General features: G+C 45.5%; 2 protein-coding genes across 3 annotated transcripts; both read right to left on the bottom strand.

Moving 5' to 3' along the window:
- Nucleotides 1-3,885: 3,885 nt before the first annotated feature.
- LOC133890505 (UDP-glycosyltransferase 76C2-like) lies at nt 3,886-9,679 on the bottom strand. Of its 2 annotated transcripts, XM_062330891.1 has the most exons (6): nt 9,120-9,679; nt 8,067-8,932; nt 5,691-5,794; nt 4,692-5,617; nt 4,447-4,609; nt 3,886-4,366 (listed from the first exon to the last, which is right to left on the bottom strand). In XM_062330891.1, exons 1-3 carry the CDS (start codon nt 9,607-9,609, stop codon nt 5,762-5,764), a joined length of 1,389 nt encoding a protein of 462 aa, XP_062186875.1. In that variant the 5' UTR covers nt 9,610-9,679; the 3' UTR covers nt 3,886-4,366; nt 4,447-4,609; nt 4,692-5,617; nt 5,691-5,761. The 2 variants fall into 2 exon arrangements, with proteins under 2 accessions (XP_062186875.1, XP_062186876.1); XM_062330892.1 differs by lacking the exons at nt 3,886-4,366; nt 4,447-4,609; nt 4,692-5,617; nt 5,691-5,794 and having other exon boundaries at nt 7,887-8,932.
- Nucleotides 9,680-11,238: 1,559 nt separating this feature from the next.
- On the bottom strand, nt 11,239-13,592 carry LOC133890504 (DIMBOA UDP-glucosyltransferase BX9-like). The gene is made up of 2 exons (XM_062330890.1): nt 12,894-13,592; nt 11,239-12,315 (listed from the first exon to the last, which is right to left on the bottom strand). Exons 1-2 carry the CDS (start codon nt 13,417-13,419, stop codon nt 11,435-11,437), a joined length of 1,407 nt encoding a protein of 468 aa, XP_062186874.1. The 5' UTR covers nt 13,420-13,592; the 3' UTR covers nt 11,239-11,434.
- Between the last annotated feature and the right edge of the window lie 1,277 nt (nt 13,593-14,869).

Raw genomic sequence — 14,869 nt, 5'->3', positions numbered from 1 at the left:
GAGCAAGACGAACTCTTGCTCCAACACAAATGTTGAAGAAACAAAACCAAACATGGTCGAGGACCAATGGACGCTTTTCTTCAACGGCTCGCTCACGCTTCTGGGCTCAGGGGGTGGCATCATACTCAAATCTCTAATGGGCGATGAATCTAGGTACGCCATTCAATTAGAATTTAAAGCTTCCAACAATATTGCAGAATATGAGGGACTGGTAAATGGGCTCCGCATAGCTGCGTCATTTGGAATTAGGTGACTACTCATGAAAGGGGACTCACAACTAGTCACAAACCAAAAGCAAAAGGAGTACAAGTGCTTGGACGACAACATGGTAGCTTATCTAAATGAGGTATGAAAGCTTGAGAAAAAGTTCGAAGGGTTGGAAGTCATGCACATCCGGATAAGTGATAACTCCACCGCTGATGAACTCGCCAAGGTCGCTTCCTCTCTTTCACCAACACCTATGAGAGTCTTCATCGAGAGACTCCTCAAATCATATTTCTTGATAGCTTCGAGTACAAATGCTACCTAACCCAACCAACAGTTTGGTCAAGTCAGCGAGGCAAAACCCGCAAACATGGAAGCTGCAGTACTCGAATGCGAGCTGACTTGGATGACGCCTTTCCGAGCCTACCTCGAAGGTTGAGAGATCCCTGACAATGATGCGTTTGCAGAGAAAACTGTTCGTAAGTCCAAGCTATACACTTTGGTAGATGGCAAACTCTACCGAAAGGGGACTAATGAAATCTTGATGAAGTGCATCACTGAGGAAGAGGGCAATAAAATATTGCTTGATATCCATAGAGGCACGTGTGGTTATCATGTGTTGTACCGCACCTTGGTCGGAAAGGTTTTCCGCCACGGGTTCTATTGGCCGACTACCCTCCAAGATGCTTGCGAGCTGGTCAAAAAGAGCGAGAGCTGCCAATTTTTCGGATGGCAGACTACTTGACCAGCCCAAGCTCTGCAAATAATTCCTCTTTCTTGGCCTTTCTCTGTTTGGGGCTTGGATATCTTGGGACTGTTCCCAAGGGCCCAAGATGGTTATAAATTTCTATCCGTGGCTATTGACACGCTCACTAAGTGGATCGAGGCTGAACCCGTAGGAAAGATAATCGTAGAAGCCGCTAGAAGTTCATGAGGAGCATAATTACTTGATATGGCATCTTGCATCAAATAATTATAGAAAACAGTAGCCAGTTCAAAAGCGGAACCTTTACTACGTTCGATGAAGAATTCAGCATCAAAACTCGCATCACTTTAGTGGCTCACCCTCAGAGTAATGGATAGGTCTAGCACGCCAATGGTACAGTGTTGTAGGGTATCAAAACTCAGGTCTTCGATAGGTTGGAAGCCTACTCAAAATGTGGTGTAAAGAAACTTCCCTCGGTACTATGGGCCATCCGCACCTCGACTAATAAAGCCATCGGTGAAAGTCCATTCTTCTTAGTCTAAGGGGCAGAGGCAGTGCTCCCGACTAAGTTGTAATTTGGATCACCGCGAGTGGAAAGTTACTCGGAAGAAGGGCAAGAGCAGTTGCGGGCAGACGATATCAACCTCCTCGAGGAGTATCATGATCGAGCATCCATACAAGAGGCTAAGTATAAACAAGTGTTGCATAGATATCATAGTCAAAAGACCCAGCTTAGGAAACTCACTGCTAGGGATCTTGTTCTACGAAAGGTGCAAAAATAGGCTAGGCACCACAAGTTATCACCTAAGTGGAAAGGACCCTACATAGTAGTCAAAGTCACTCGACCTAGATCAGTGCGATTATCTACTACAAATGGTGAGGTACTCGAAAACTCATGGAATATCAATCAACTCGATACTTTCATTCATAGATGAGGTAAATTGAAGAAGTGGTGGCCCTCATGGGACCCAAGAAGGCAGTCTACATGCCTTCAGACCTGAGTGGCTAGCGCTAAGTTGACAGAAAGGATTTCCCTAACTCTTGCAAATAGTGAAGATTCACCACTTTGGAAGTATGTACTAGAAGAGTGCATGAAGTGGAACCCTACTTACCCTTGAACAAGTCAAGGAATCTCTTCTTCTCCTCCTTGGGGTAGCAGCTCATCATCCTAGGGACCGGTTGCTGACCAAGGAAAGGGCCAAGGAAAGTGGTTGAGGCAAAGAACTTGCTTGTCTTGGAGCTGTTGACCGATGTCGACGATGCCAAAGGACCCTCCGCGGTATTCTAAGATGATCTGGCGGTTGTCGACAGAGCCGACGACCGTATTTTCTTCACCACCAAAGGCTTAGAGGCTCCATCGGTAAAGACCTCATTGGTGACCTGATCGATGATCTTGTCATCATCACCGTCTTCATCTCCTTTTGCGCAGCCTGGCTTGCTCCCACGTCGCTCGCTCCGTGGCATCAAAATTGAGGAAGCGCTGAAGGTGCCGGGTGATGGGTCAATGACCTCCGACGGACATTTTGCATCTTCTTCTCCTAGTTCCCTCACTCGACCCGACCTTGTTGTAGGAGATGATGATGCTTCCTGGTGGAATAACGGAAAGATGCTTTGGGGAAAGAGGTACTACTTTATTTTCCTGGCATTGCTTGAGAGACGATGGTGGAGTAGAGGCCATGGTCTCAAAATCACGATCACTATTGAGCAATGCACAAGGAAGAACGGAAGGAGATTGGGGTGAACACGAATGGGCTCAGGTCCCCTCTATTTATAGTCATGGGAATGGGCCAAACTGTATACGTGAAACCATAAAGATCCTATAACACTGGTTGCGATTTTGAGGATGCCTTGGTTGCACGGTATCCACAGGCTGGTGCATTAGGCGAAAGCCAAAACGTCATCAAGACATTATGGCGCATTCAATCTACGCGGTGGGACGTTACTTCATTGTGGAATGTCAAATCAGGAGTTGCAGTGAAAACGAGCACAGACAAGAGTGGATTTTTAATGTTCACCTACCTGGTTGTTCGAATTCACTTGATGACCATGACATAATTGCAGTCATATGCTCGGGGGTTGGTGCCTTTGAGCATGTGGTCGAAAGTAATGAGTTGATGCTTATGCCTTACTCTCTGTCTTGATTATCACATCAACTAGAGAGCCAGGGGCTACATTGCATAAATGTCAGCACTTATGCTCCACTTTCTACTCAACCCAGTAATTGAGCGAAGAGTCAGGGGCCATGTTAGATATTTCTTGATGCTACAACTCCACTCTCTGTCTTGATTATCACATCAAACAGAGAGTCGAAGGCTACATTGCATACTTTCAATGCGACGACTCTATTCTCCACTTGATCTAGTCATCGAGTAGAAAGTCGGGGGCTACATCATATATTTTCGATTGTACAGGTATGTTCTTTCTTATTCTCTGTTCGGGAAATTTTTTCCTCAACCAGATACTCGGGGGCTACATAGTAATACCATATTTCATAAATACATGGTTTTTGTAAAAATTACCGAAAAGAACCAACAGAGGCATGTGTTGAGTTGATGATGGACAACTGCACCTCATAAGGCATAATGGCATCAGAGATTGTTAAACATCTCATGCATAATTGCCCACAAAGTTCTGAAGTTCTAGTCGATCCCATATGTGTTCTCTATCGAGTTCATGTTTACATGCTGGCTAACTACACAAGTCAGTTAAAATTTACAAAAATAAGCATGTTATCTCGTTTCTAGTTTTGCACTAGTTTTATTTCCCTTACCTTTTTGGCTACTTCGAGTGTTTACTCGAGGGCAAATGCATTTAATAATGTGTTTAGTTGAGCTTTCAAGTGCCAACGGATATGCAATTAGTCAGTTCTGAGGATGGTCATGACACGAAGTAATCAATATTGCATCTACTTATGCTAACTCTATTTCATCGACAAGGAAATAGTAGGCAATAGCATGCTAGACAAGAAAAATAGTACTAATGTTACACACACCCCCAAATCACAGGGCAAGTTTTAATTGTTTCAAGTTGAGAACTATAGGAAATTAGCTAGAAGGACTACCCTTGCTTTCATTATTAGGCAATCTAAGTGCTCAAGACTCGACGAAGATGGGGATTTGGAGCTTGACGCTTTGAATAATGTCCGCTGCCTCCTCTATAGGGCACTCAAACCCCTCCATCACTACCGATGTGTTGAGGTTAGGGTTGTAGCTCTGGAGGAGACCAAGCATAGTCTCAGCACTGATGGAAGCCGATTGATTCATGTGGTTGAGGGTCTGCTCCCACATCTTTTGAAGTGCTGCAACTGCATAATCCCATCTAGCAGCCAAGCCATCCAATCAGTTTCCACCTTCTTTGAAGCATCCCTGAGTTCTTCGAGCCCTTTATCCTTCTTCTTGATGACTTTTATTGCCTCATTGAGAGCCTTGAGTTTGATCTTCAAATCAGCTTTGAGAGCTAGGAAAGCAAACAAAAACAATTCAACATCAGTTGCTTGATGTTCAAATCATATACTAGTGATCTGTAGGTAAACCAACCGTTGATCTTTTCTTGGTGAGCGGCTAGCAGGACATCCTTCTTCTTGGGGGCTTTCTGGTGGCCAGAGTGGTCGATCACCAAATGCTGATCTTTGGTGATCGCTACTTGGGTGCTTATATTTGTAAGCATGCTAGCCCATGCCTCGGTTTGCACCTTCATGGCCTTGTTAAAAAAGAAGGGGCAGAGTTAACACGGTCGAAAGGTGAATCATGAGTTGTATAATGAATGCACAAAGGCGGATTACCTTTACTCGAGCTTCTATTGCTCCCCAAGGATCAATAGCCAGAGGAGTCACAAGGGCCTTAGTTTCTTTGAGCTTCGTGTCTAGCTCAGTTGCATCTGCGAGAGGTTGCTTTGTTCGAGAAGGTGGAGGCGGTGCAATGAGGGAAGCTAGAACCAATTGACTGTCTGAACCGCTTGTCCTATGCTCCTCTAACTTATCCAGACATGATGACCTACGATTGATAGAGTAAGATACAGAAAGGGGGGGTGCTATTCAAGATAAATACTCAAGTCAACATTTTGGTGACCGGAATGCTCGAAAGGATGTATGACTTCTTCCTCTTGGTCGATATCTTCTTTCTCATTATACCGACTACTGGGACCAGCTGTGTCAAAGGGATGACCTAGGGGTTAGACAAAGCAAGGGCAGCCATTGCCTGCAAGAAACCCACCCACAATGATTCATCATCATTTTGGATTTATCAAGCAAATCCCTAGAAGAATGACCAGCATAAGGGGGGCGACTTGGTATGAGTTACCTCTCTTACGGAGTCGTCAGGCACGGTGGTTACTCGAGGAGGCGAATGAGGAGGAGCTCTGGTTGTCTCCTGAAGAAAGGCCATCAATACAGACCAGGCGTCATTTGGTATGTGCTCGATAACTAGAGTAGCAAGTAGATAAATGATCATTTGAGGACTCAATTTCAGTACTAATTGTCTTATTCTCCACGTGCGCTTGAGGGGCGGTGGATTAGATGGTGAAGACGATCTCGTGGATCGAGGAGAACATTTGTTTTCTTGATTTGCCAATGCTTTTTCTTTGGCCTCATTTTTTCTATGCAACAACACTGGTTGCAGGGTGAGGGCCTTGCTTGTCGCTGGTGCTGGAGGAGGTGTCCTCGAGAATAAGGACCCTAGCTGTGGGGATTTCTTGGTGAAAGAATGGAACCTAAAATAAAAAAGATGAATCAGGTCAAATAAGTAACAATCAGTGCTACATTCTTAATCAAGAAAATTCTCACCGTTGGTCGATGATTCATAAGGGAGTAGGGCTGGATGGAGCATGGATATGCCTCTTCAGCAAATAGTTTGCTCAATCGAGCAACAATATCCTATTGGGATAGGACTGAAAAAAGAGAGGAAAGAGTCAGTCAAAAGAGCTTGACTACGGCAACAGAAGTAGTGAAATGCTAGTTAAATCTTATATCTGGTCGTGTCCCGGGAGCTATCATCGTCTCCATCATAGTCCTAGGCAAAGTGATCTCACGCTTTCAGAGGACTTGACCTCCGACTGATGAAGTCTTTGGTCACATGAAACTCGGTTAAACCACTTTGCCTAAGTTCACTAATAATCTTGATGTAATGGGTAGTGTGGTTGGACTCACGGTGCTTCTTTGTCTAGGATGGATTTGGGTGGGGATGGAGGCCCTTATAGGCTAAGAGAGAATTGACTGGGTCGGGGTTGGAAACATAAAACCAATGTTTCTTCCAATCTTTTTGCTAGGAGGTGGTTAATGTAACTTGGATATAGGAATTCTTCATCCCATTCCACAGTTGGAAACCACAACCTTTGGCACATTTGTTCTCAGTGTTCCTTTTCAAATGGTAAAAGTATTGGAACAAATTAAAGCTTTGCATGATACCGAGGAAGGCTTCACATAGCTGGATAAACAAGCTGAGCATGGTGATCGAGTTGGGATTCAGGTTGTGAAGCTCGATTCACCAGCACTCGAGTACGATGAGAAGGAACTTGGAAGCATAAACATTGAAACCGCATCGAAAAAATGATTCAAATACTACAATCTCATGATCGAATTGGTAGGAGGGGAAATTCTCACCAGACGCCGGCCTCCAATTGGCCAGCTCACGAGGAGGAACGATCCCTTCGGCTTCAAGTTCCTAGAGTTTTGACTTTTGCAACGTCAAGATTGACCAAGCATCTATCAGGAGCTTCATCTCGTTCAATTGCTTGGGAGAGGCATCGGCAGCCATCGCGTCAGGGTTCTTCTCAGGCGAAAGAGTGGTGACGTTCGCAGAGGGGCTAGAAACCATGGAGCTAGGTTTTTGTGCGGCAGTGCGAGCTTGGGCAAAGAAAGATGAAAGCTTGTGGGAGAAGATTGACGGTGAGAGGATGAAAGAATGGCCACAGTCTAGGTTAGTACGGATAAATAATCATAAACTTACCATCTCTTTGGTAACCACTCTTTTCACTATGGCGCCTTGTTCGGCATGAAAGGAAGTGATGGCATCATGCGAATCTTTGCATGTCCATATGCGGGTATTGAATGCGCCTATACCAAACGATTCAAATTTTAGAGTTTTCTCTTTTAACTTTACTCAGAGTTGGGTATCGATAAGTCAAGTTTCAAGCCTTTTTTGAGTCTCGAGTACGAAAAATGGCAGGGCACTCGACCCAATGGCGTTTCCACTCAATATTTGGAACATGGCCTTTCCTGCTCGATTCTTTCGACAGCAAGCTCGATCCACCTTACTTGATCAAGCTAAGACTTGGTCATACTTGAGTGGGAACTTGTGGAAGCTCTCCATACCGAGTAGAGTGAGGGGTACTGTCAAATATCTAACTATAGGGTATATACACATAAGGAATACATCATAATAACTCTGAATATTACGGACCCGGATCCGCGAGACCCGGTATACTCGAAGCTTATGAAGATATATACTAGGAAGGCCTCGAATGGTTTAACCTACTCGAGTACGACTAATATCCAGGTTGGATTCATCTGATTTTCCTTGGTCAACAAGACAAAAAACTCTCTATCAACTATGATCGGATCCGGGATGGTACATCGATCCCTATATAAGGCGGGAACCCTGACCCCTATAGGAGGACCATGGAACAATCTACGCATACGCAACTCGAGGCAAGCGACACCAAGACCCTAGCAATTAGGGATACTCGGCAACTTCAACCTTAGATTAGTCTAGATCCAATCCTCTCTATTGTAATAGGTCTAGCTACATTGTTTGTACACAAGATAATCAATATACGACAGTATCCATATAGGACGTATGGTATTACGCCAATAAAAAGTCCGAACTTGTATACATCGTGTGTCTTATTTTCTATTCGATCTCTGATCTTGAAGATACCCTGTTTAATTATGGATATATTATCGGGCACTAATTTTTGACTGCTTTAGCCCCGCCAAAGAGAATTTTTTCCCCCACTTTTCTCTGGTCCAATACCTGAGAGGTTCATTACCAATGATCGCTTTGAGAACAGTATATTACAACACATTAGAGCTAGAGCATACAACGGACAAACAACAAATACAAACCTAGTAGTTGCTAGTAAAAGTTTTATTCTGCTGAAACCATACACACAACAATTCTAGTTATAAAGAAGGAAATCAAAGAGAAAGTATGTGATGTACCAACTTATCAACGGCTTGCCGAGAAGACCCACTGCTGTCAAGGCACATCTGAACTTTGTTCCTCAAATCTCTAGCTCTGTCTCTTATCTCCATCCCCTCATTTTCATCCAACAGCGTCCTGACCGCCTTCTCAATCTTCACTCGTTCGAGCACACCCTCCAGCAAAATCCCTATCTTCCACATGTCCTGCACGTACCTTCCGGTTGCTAGCTGGTCTCCGAAGAGCGGACTCGACAGCATCGGCACCCCCTCGCAGATGCTCTCCAGGGTGGAGTTCCACCCGTTGTGAGTCCAGAAGCCACCAACGGCAGAGTGGGCTAGCACCTCCTGTTGTGCGGCCCACTCGATCACCTTGCCCTTACCCTCCACCATGGACTCGAATCCTTCGGGGAGCTCTGGTTTCTCCACCCCAAGGACGAGGCCACGTCGTACCACCCATAGGAACGGCCTGCCGCTGTACGCTAAGCCCCATGCGACCTCCATGAACTCGTCTTGGGTCACATGAACTACGCTACCAAAGCTCACGTACAGCACGGAGCCCGGGGCTTGCGTGTCCAGCCACTCGATGCAGCTGCGGTCCTGGTTCAGTAGGCTGGTCTGCGCGCCATCGACAGAGGTGAGCTTGTGAAGTGGACCGACGGCGAAAGCTGGAATCCTATCGGCGAGTTCGTCCTGGATCATCTCCAGCTCACGGGCTTCAAGAGCTTCGAACGTGTTGAGTATTGCACCGGACGAGTTTGTTGTGGTTTCGGTGGCTAGATTCAGTATCTTCTGCCCAATTTCTTTGTTGGGGAGCTTGCTTGGGTCGAACAAGTCCCTCACTTTTAGTGGTGGCAGCTCCTTCACCGGCAAGTGCAGGTTGGATTCTGAAACGAACGAAACGACAAAGTATTGTAGCATTTTAAGAATGTTTTTTCATATTAGTAGTCATCAAAATTACGAAAGTTTTGCCATTTAAGTTGTAAACCGTCGTATAATTCTGAAAACAGAGGGAGTATTTCTAAGAAATCTTGTTTGAGATGTAACATGCATATATGTTCTCTTGTTACTGACCTGTCTCTGGCAAATAGCCCTTGTCGTGGAGCATGTCGTAGGACCTAAACAAGCGGAAGCAGGCCGCGCTGCCGGTGTGCAGCACGAGCGTCGGCAGCCCGAGGCTGGTCGCCGCCTTCTGCGTGGCGGTGAGGGTGGAATCGATGACCAGGCATGCCAGCCGGGGCTCCTCCTCCTCCTCCCCCGACTTTAGGAGCGACGCGAGCGCGTCGCGGACAAGCCCGGACGTCTCCATGGCGGCGTTCAGGGCGAGAATCTTGGCGATGCCGTTGTTGGTCGCGGCGACCGCGTTCGGGATGGCGTCGGGGACCGCGACGAAGGAGAACCCCAGGTGCCGCTTCGGGTCGGGGGCATTGAAGAACGTGTGGAGAACGGTGACGGCGAGCCCCCGCGCGTGGAGCGCGCCGGCGAGCTGCAGCATCGGGCTGATGTGGCCCTGGAACGGCAGCGGGAACAGCACGACACGGGCGCGGCGAGCTGGACCGGCCATTCTCGTCGGCGGCTGGCTGCGACGTTCCTAGCAGGGATACTGGGTCTCACTATGCTCCAGCTTGAGGAACCTTCATAAAGCCGCACAAGTCAACACCGATATGATATCAAATTCCCGGTCCAGTCAAAGGCGACGGCTACAGTACAAACTGGTAGAAATGCCTGATCGTCGAAGAAAGATCTTGGATTTGGACAAGCGAAACACTCCATATATGTACTGCCCCGTGCAAGTTATTTCACTTGCTAGGGCTTGTTTGGATCCAAGCAAAAAATGTAAGAATTGTTTTCAAAAAAAAAAAAATTCGAGCAAGTAGTAGGGGTGAAAATGGATCGGATACAAATCGAATAGTCTGTTTTTCATATTGCTATCCATATTTTGCTATGAATACATATACAAACCCAAATATCCTCAAAAACGAATACAAATCGGATTGTTAGAATACGAATCCGCATCCGAATAATTATTAGATCCAGTTGTACGTGAATAATTACTAGATCTGCAAACGAATACAAATCCGAACAATAACTTCAACGGATGGTAATATGTTTACTAAGATCAGCAGCTTCAAATCAGTGGCGGACCTAGGATTTATTGGTTGGGTATTCAAGTGAAAAAAAAATTGTTCCATCTAAAATAGAAATAGTCCATAATAACTTAAATTAGGATACAAATGATCCAAATAGTCCAAATTATAAAATATATAAAGAAAATTACAATTCAACTTTGCGTTTCTCAGTAGCTTGGAACCGATTTATGATATCAGTATCCTTGACTTAGACAAAAAATTCACGCTCCAAAAAGGTAACCAAGCAATCATTCAAATATTGATCACTATTCTATTTCTCAGCTTATTCTTCACATAATTCATTGAAGAAAAGACCCTGTCAACACTAACAGTTGCCACAGGAAGAAGTAACACTAATTTAAGAAACTTGTACATAATATCATAGTTGAGATTCTTCTTTGTTTCAACAAGCATAATGGATAGCATAAAGGGAACATAGCGAGATCTAAGCATGAAGGCTCAGAAAAAAAAAATACCAGATTGAGAGACTGGGAGAAGGAAAGGGCATTCGGCATTTATAGCTTTTTAGCCTAGATGAGCAGGTTCTTGACTATGGCGGATTTAACGTCAAGGACTTGGTGGAGATCAGAAGGCTCCAGCAGTTCGGCTCCACGCCTCTGGGCTACGGCCTTCACCGCAGCACCGCTCCAGCCTGCAGCCAGTAGAGTAGGCGAGCAGCTCCAACCTCCAACTCGGCGCAACGAGAGCAATTGGAGATCGGAGCAACGAGAGAGCCAAGACCTCCGGCCTCGTTCTGCTTCCCGCTGGGTGATGGCTGGCCAGTGGCCACAATGGGCTTTTACCTTTTGGCCTGGCTGCTAGCTAATCCAGCCCAACTCACTTTGGCCTGGTTGGTAGCTTTTGATCTGGCTGGTAGCATATACATGCATATATAGCTTCTACATACTAGTTTTTTTGCAAAAAAGTTGGGTATTCAGGTGAATACCCTTGCACCATAGCAGGTCCACCCCTGAAGCCGGTAGCTTATGAGGAATTGACCTACCAGCTGCAGAGCTACAAATGTTCATCCAGATGATCTTTGAGTTCCTACAGATTAACACAAATTAACTCTTGCAGGAATGCACTTGTCCAAAATATTTGAACCCAATTCTGCAGAGTCCAAGAATACATAGCAATTTGGGGGGAAGAGAGCACTAGACTTAATATGAATTATTCACTAGGGAATAAATACAATATGGCTAGGAATATCAGCCATTAAGCTGCCAATGCTGGCTTAAATCAATGAACACATCATAAAGTTCACAGAGATAATATGTAGCTGACTAACTTGTCAACGGCAATCTGAGAAGACCCACAGCTTTCCAAGCAGTCTGCTACTTTCTTCTTAAGCTCTTTTGCTCTGTCCCTCATGTCAGCTCCTTCCTTCCCATTCATTAGCTTCCTAATAGCACTCTCGATTTTTCCTCTCTCCAACTTACCTTCCAGCTCGAACCCAACGCCCCAGGTGTCCTCTACATACCTTGCGTTCATCATCTGATCTGCACTCTGGGGCCTGCATATCATTGGAACTCCCTCACTAATGCTCTCTAGCGTCGAGTTCCACCCGCTGTGGGTCAAGAATCCACCCACTGCATTGTGGGCTAGCACCTCTTGTTGCGGTGCCCATCGAATCACGTTGCCCCTGCCCTCAATTGCAATCTCAAAGCCATCTGGGAAATCTAGACCATCCAAATCTTGTACCAAGCCCGGTCGAACAACCCATAGAAAAGGATGGCCACTGTTCGCCAAACCCCAAGCCACCTCCATGAATTCATGGGAGTCCATGGATGCCAAGCTCCCGAAGCTAACGTACAGCACGGATCTCGAGAGTTGCGTGTCCAGCCACTCGATACAGCTATAGTCTTGGTCCAGTAAGCTGCTTCCGGTGCTCTTAGAGGAGAGCTTGTGGAGAGGGCCGGCAGCGAGTACCACAGGGAGGTCAAGCTCATCACGAATCCTCTGTAACTCAGTGGTCTCTAGAGTTTCACATGTGTTGATGACTAGACCAGAGCAGTATTTCACTGTTTCAGTTATTCGAGCGAGGACTCTGCGCACTTTTTCATGGCTGTTTTTGCTTGAAGTGAAGAGGTCCCTTACTCGTAATGGTGGCAATTCATTCACCGGCATGTAGAGTTGCGACTCTGAAACAAAATACATAAAGTTCGATGTTGGAACGTGGCTAGCTCAGTAAGTGGGGGGTATAGTTGAACTGGGTCTTTTCGGCTCAAATTTGAGCCAATTTTTTTTCTTAATTAAGAACACTTAGTCCTTCTAGGTGATATATTTTTTTTACAGCTGGGTCATGAACCCAACACACGCCAATCAGCTTAATTAGCAACAAAAATCTCCCAAAGTTACTTAGGCCTGACTTCAATGGTTTAGGCTGAAATTTCGTTCCTCAAATTTGCATTTTTTTTCTCAACAATGAACTATATAAGCTAAATTTTGAGCTCATAACCTTTCACTCTTGTTACTAATTGTTTGGATAATGCTCATCCATGTAACCACTATCACTTGTAAATTTCTTGATTTTTTTATTCTAAAAGGTCTACATGCCATGTTTAGTTTTGTTGTAAATATGAAAAGATTATATTGCTTGCACAATTTGCAAACTGACAGGAAGTGTTCGCTAGAGAATGTATAAAATTGAATTGACTTGGAAATTAACGGTTAAACGCAAATTAAAATCTCATGCTCAGGTGCCGAGTAAATTAGTGACCTTGGGGAGGCAGATAGCCCTTCTGGTAAAGCATGGGGTAGGCGAAGAAGCATCCCAAGCAGGCCGCGCTCCCGGTGCGCAACACAAGCGTCGGTAGTCCGAGCGCCGCGGCGGCCTTCTGCACTGCGAGGAGGTTGGCGTCGATGAAGAGGCAGGCGGCGCGGGGCTGCCCCTCGTCCGCTAGCACCGACGCCAAGGCTTCGCCGACGGCCGGCGACGCCTCCATGGCAACGTTCATGGCGACGATGATATCGATGATGGTCCCCGTGGCGGCGACTTCGGCGGGGACGCCATCGGGCACGGAGACGAACGCGAACTCCGGGTGGAGCGCGGGGTCCAGCGCGTTGAAGCGTGTGTGGAGCACGGTGACGGCGAGGCCCCGCGCGTGGAGCACGTCGGCCAGCTGCAGCATCGGGTTAATGTGGCCCTGGAACGGCAGCGGGAACACCAGCACACGCCGCTCGCGCAGCTGCGGCCTCCGCCAGCCTTGCTTGTCGCCTTCGCGAGCTTCTTGGACGCCGGCCATTGCTGTGTCAGCTCGGGTAGCTTCAACTATTGTAAGCGGCAAGTGCACAGAAAACTACCAACAGTTGATGTCTTCTATGGGGCACAGTAAGGGCACTGCACTGCACAGCAAGGCGTACAGACGGTCGAACGATATCATTGGCTGTCGATGATTGATTGGCCTGCGTCCTAATCCAGACTGCAACGTCTCAACAAACGTTATGTTGTCCTTCACAAACCACCTTTTGCTACGTCCAAACGGCCGGCGACACGTATGTGCGCGGCGGTTGCTGCGTTTGGCGTCATTGGTGACGTCCTTTTGGATCTTTCCAAGAGACGTGTCATGCGGCTAACTGCAACAATACCGTTTTTACAGTGTTCGCAAGGTATCTTAAAATGATGTAGACCGTTGATAACAACTACAGAATAGTAAAAATTGTAAATGATGGTGTCTTAGTAATTTTGTACATAATTAATCCTCTGTCGGTATTGTGGCTTCCCCTAATAGGTAAAAAAAATATCACATTTTTGATGTATTGAGAGGATCAATAAAAGGGTAATACTTCACTACTCATAACAGATTATCACAAATAGATATTAAATCCTTTCACAGACGGGTTTGAGTTCCGTCTTTATAAAAGTGTCCGTGATATCAAGTTTATCACAGACGAATCAAATTCTATTTGTAACATAGCTACGTACAGACGGATCTGAATAAGACCCGCGCCTGTAATATAGGTATAAACATATTAGTTTCACAAGTCTCACAAACGAATTTTGCTAAAAAACCATATATGTGCCTTTTCCCCTCTGAGAACTTATTTTGCTTCCAAGCTGCTCTTATGATATGGCAGCCACACCCTATGCAAAGTAACATCACATAGGCATACATCACAAACATACAAATCAAGATTGAACCTAGACTAAAACTAACATCACACAAGCATATATCACAGGCATCATAGGCAAATTAACATAAGAATATGGTTTATGATATAAACCTAAACATAACATAAAAACACGGTTCACTCATAAACCTAGACACAATATGAATCCCTAGGTCTACGACGCCTTCGAGGATTCAGCTTCAGCAGCACGCTTCACCACAATATCAACAAATGAATTGTCTTCATACATCTTCTTGGTGGCATCAGGATCAGGCACCAGCATGTCTGACTCATTCATGCACCAGAACCAAACAACATTGGTTCCAAACCTCTTACTCTTGTTAAGTAAGAGATGACGGTTCAAATTAGACTTTCAGTTCACAAAAATGTCTGTATTGTGATGAACACAAATTAAAAAATTTCCATCAGAAATAAAAGACATAAGAACATAGTTCACAACATAAACCTAGTCCACATTGGTGCCCTTCACAGCAGCGAAAAATACATGTTCCACAAGACCGAAATTAACACCAAGCATCCTGACAGTGGAAGCAGGCATAGGAACAACCCCATACTCCCAACGCT

The sequence above is a fragment of the Phragmites australis genome, chromosome 14 (genome assembly GCF_958298935.1).
Source record: "Phragmites australis chromosome 14, lpPhrAust1.1, whole genome shotgun sequence".
Taxonomy (NCBI): Eukaryota; Viridiplantae; Streptophyta; class Magnoliopsida; order Poales; family Poaceae; genus Phragmites; species Phragmites australis.
This window is presented reverse-complemented; position numbering and strand designations above follow the sequence as displayed.

What these genes read in the sequence shown, in the direction of transcription:
- LOC133890505 (XM_062330891.1), bottom strand. Translation starts at nt 9,609, where the DNA reads ATGGCCGGTCCAGCTCGCCGCGCCCGTGTCGTGCTGTTCCCGCTGCCG. An exon ending in GGGCTATTTGCCAGAGACAG is followed by an intron (nt 8,933 to 9,119) that starts GTCAGTAACAAG and finishes CGTTCGTTTCAG; the next exon opens with AATCCAACCTGCACTTGCCG. An exon ending in GGCAAGCCGTTGATAAGTTG is followed by an intron (nt 5,795 to 8,066) that starts GTACATCACATA and finishes CTCTTTTTTCAG; the next exon opens with TCCTATCCCAATAGGATATT.
- LOC133890504 (XM_062330890.1), bottom strand. Translation starts at nt 13,419, where the DNA reads ATGGCCGGCGTCCAAGAAGCTCGCGAAGGCGACAAGCAAGGCTGGCGG. An exon ending in GGGCTATCTGCCTCCCCAAG is followed by an intron (nt 12,316 to 12,893) that starts GTCACTAATTTA and finishes ATTTTGTTTCAG; the next exon opens with AGTCGCAACTCTACATGCCG.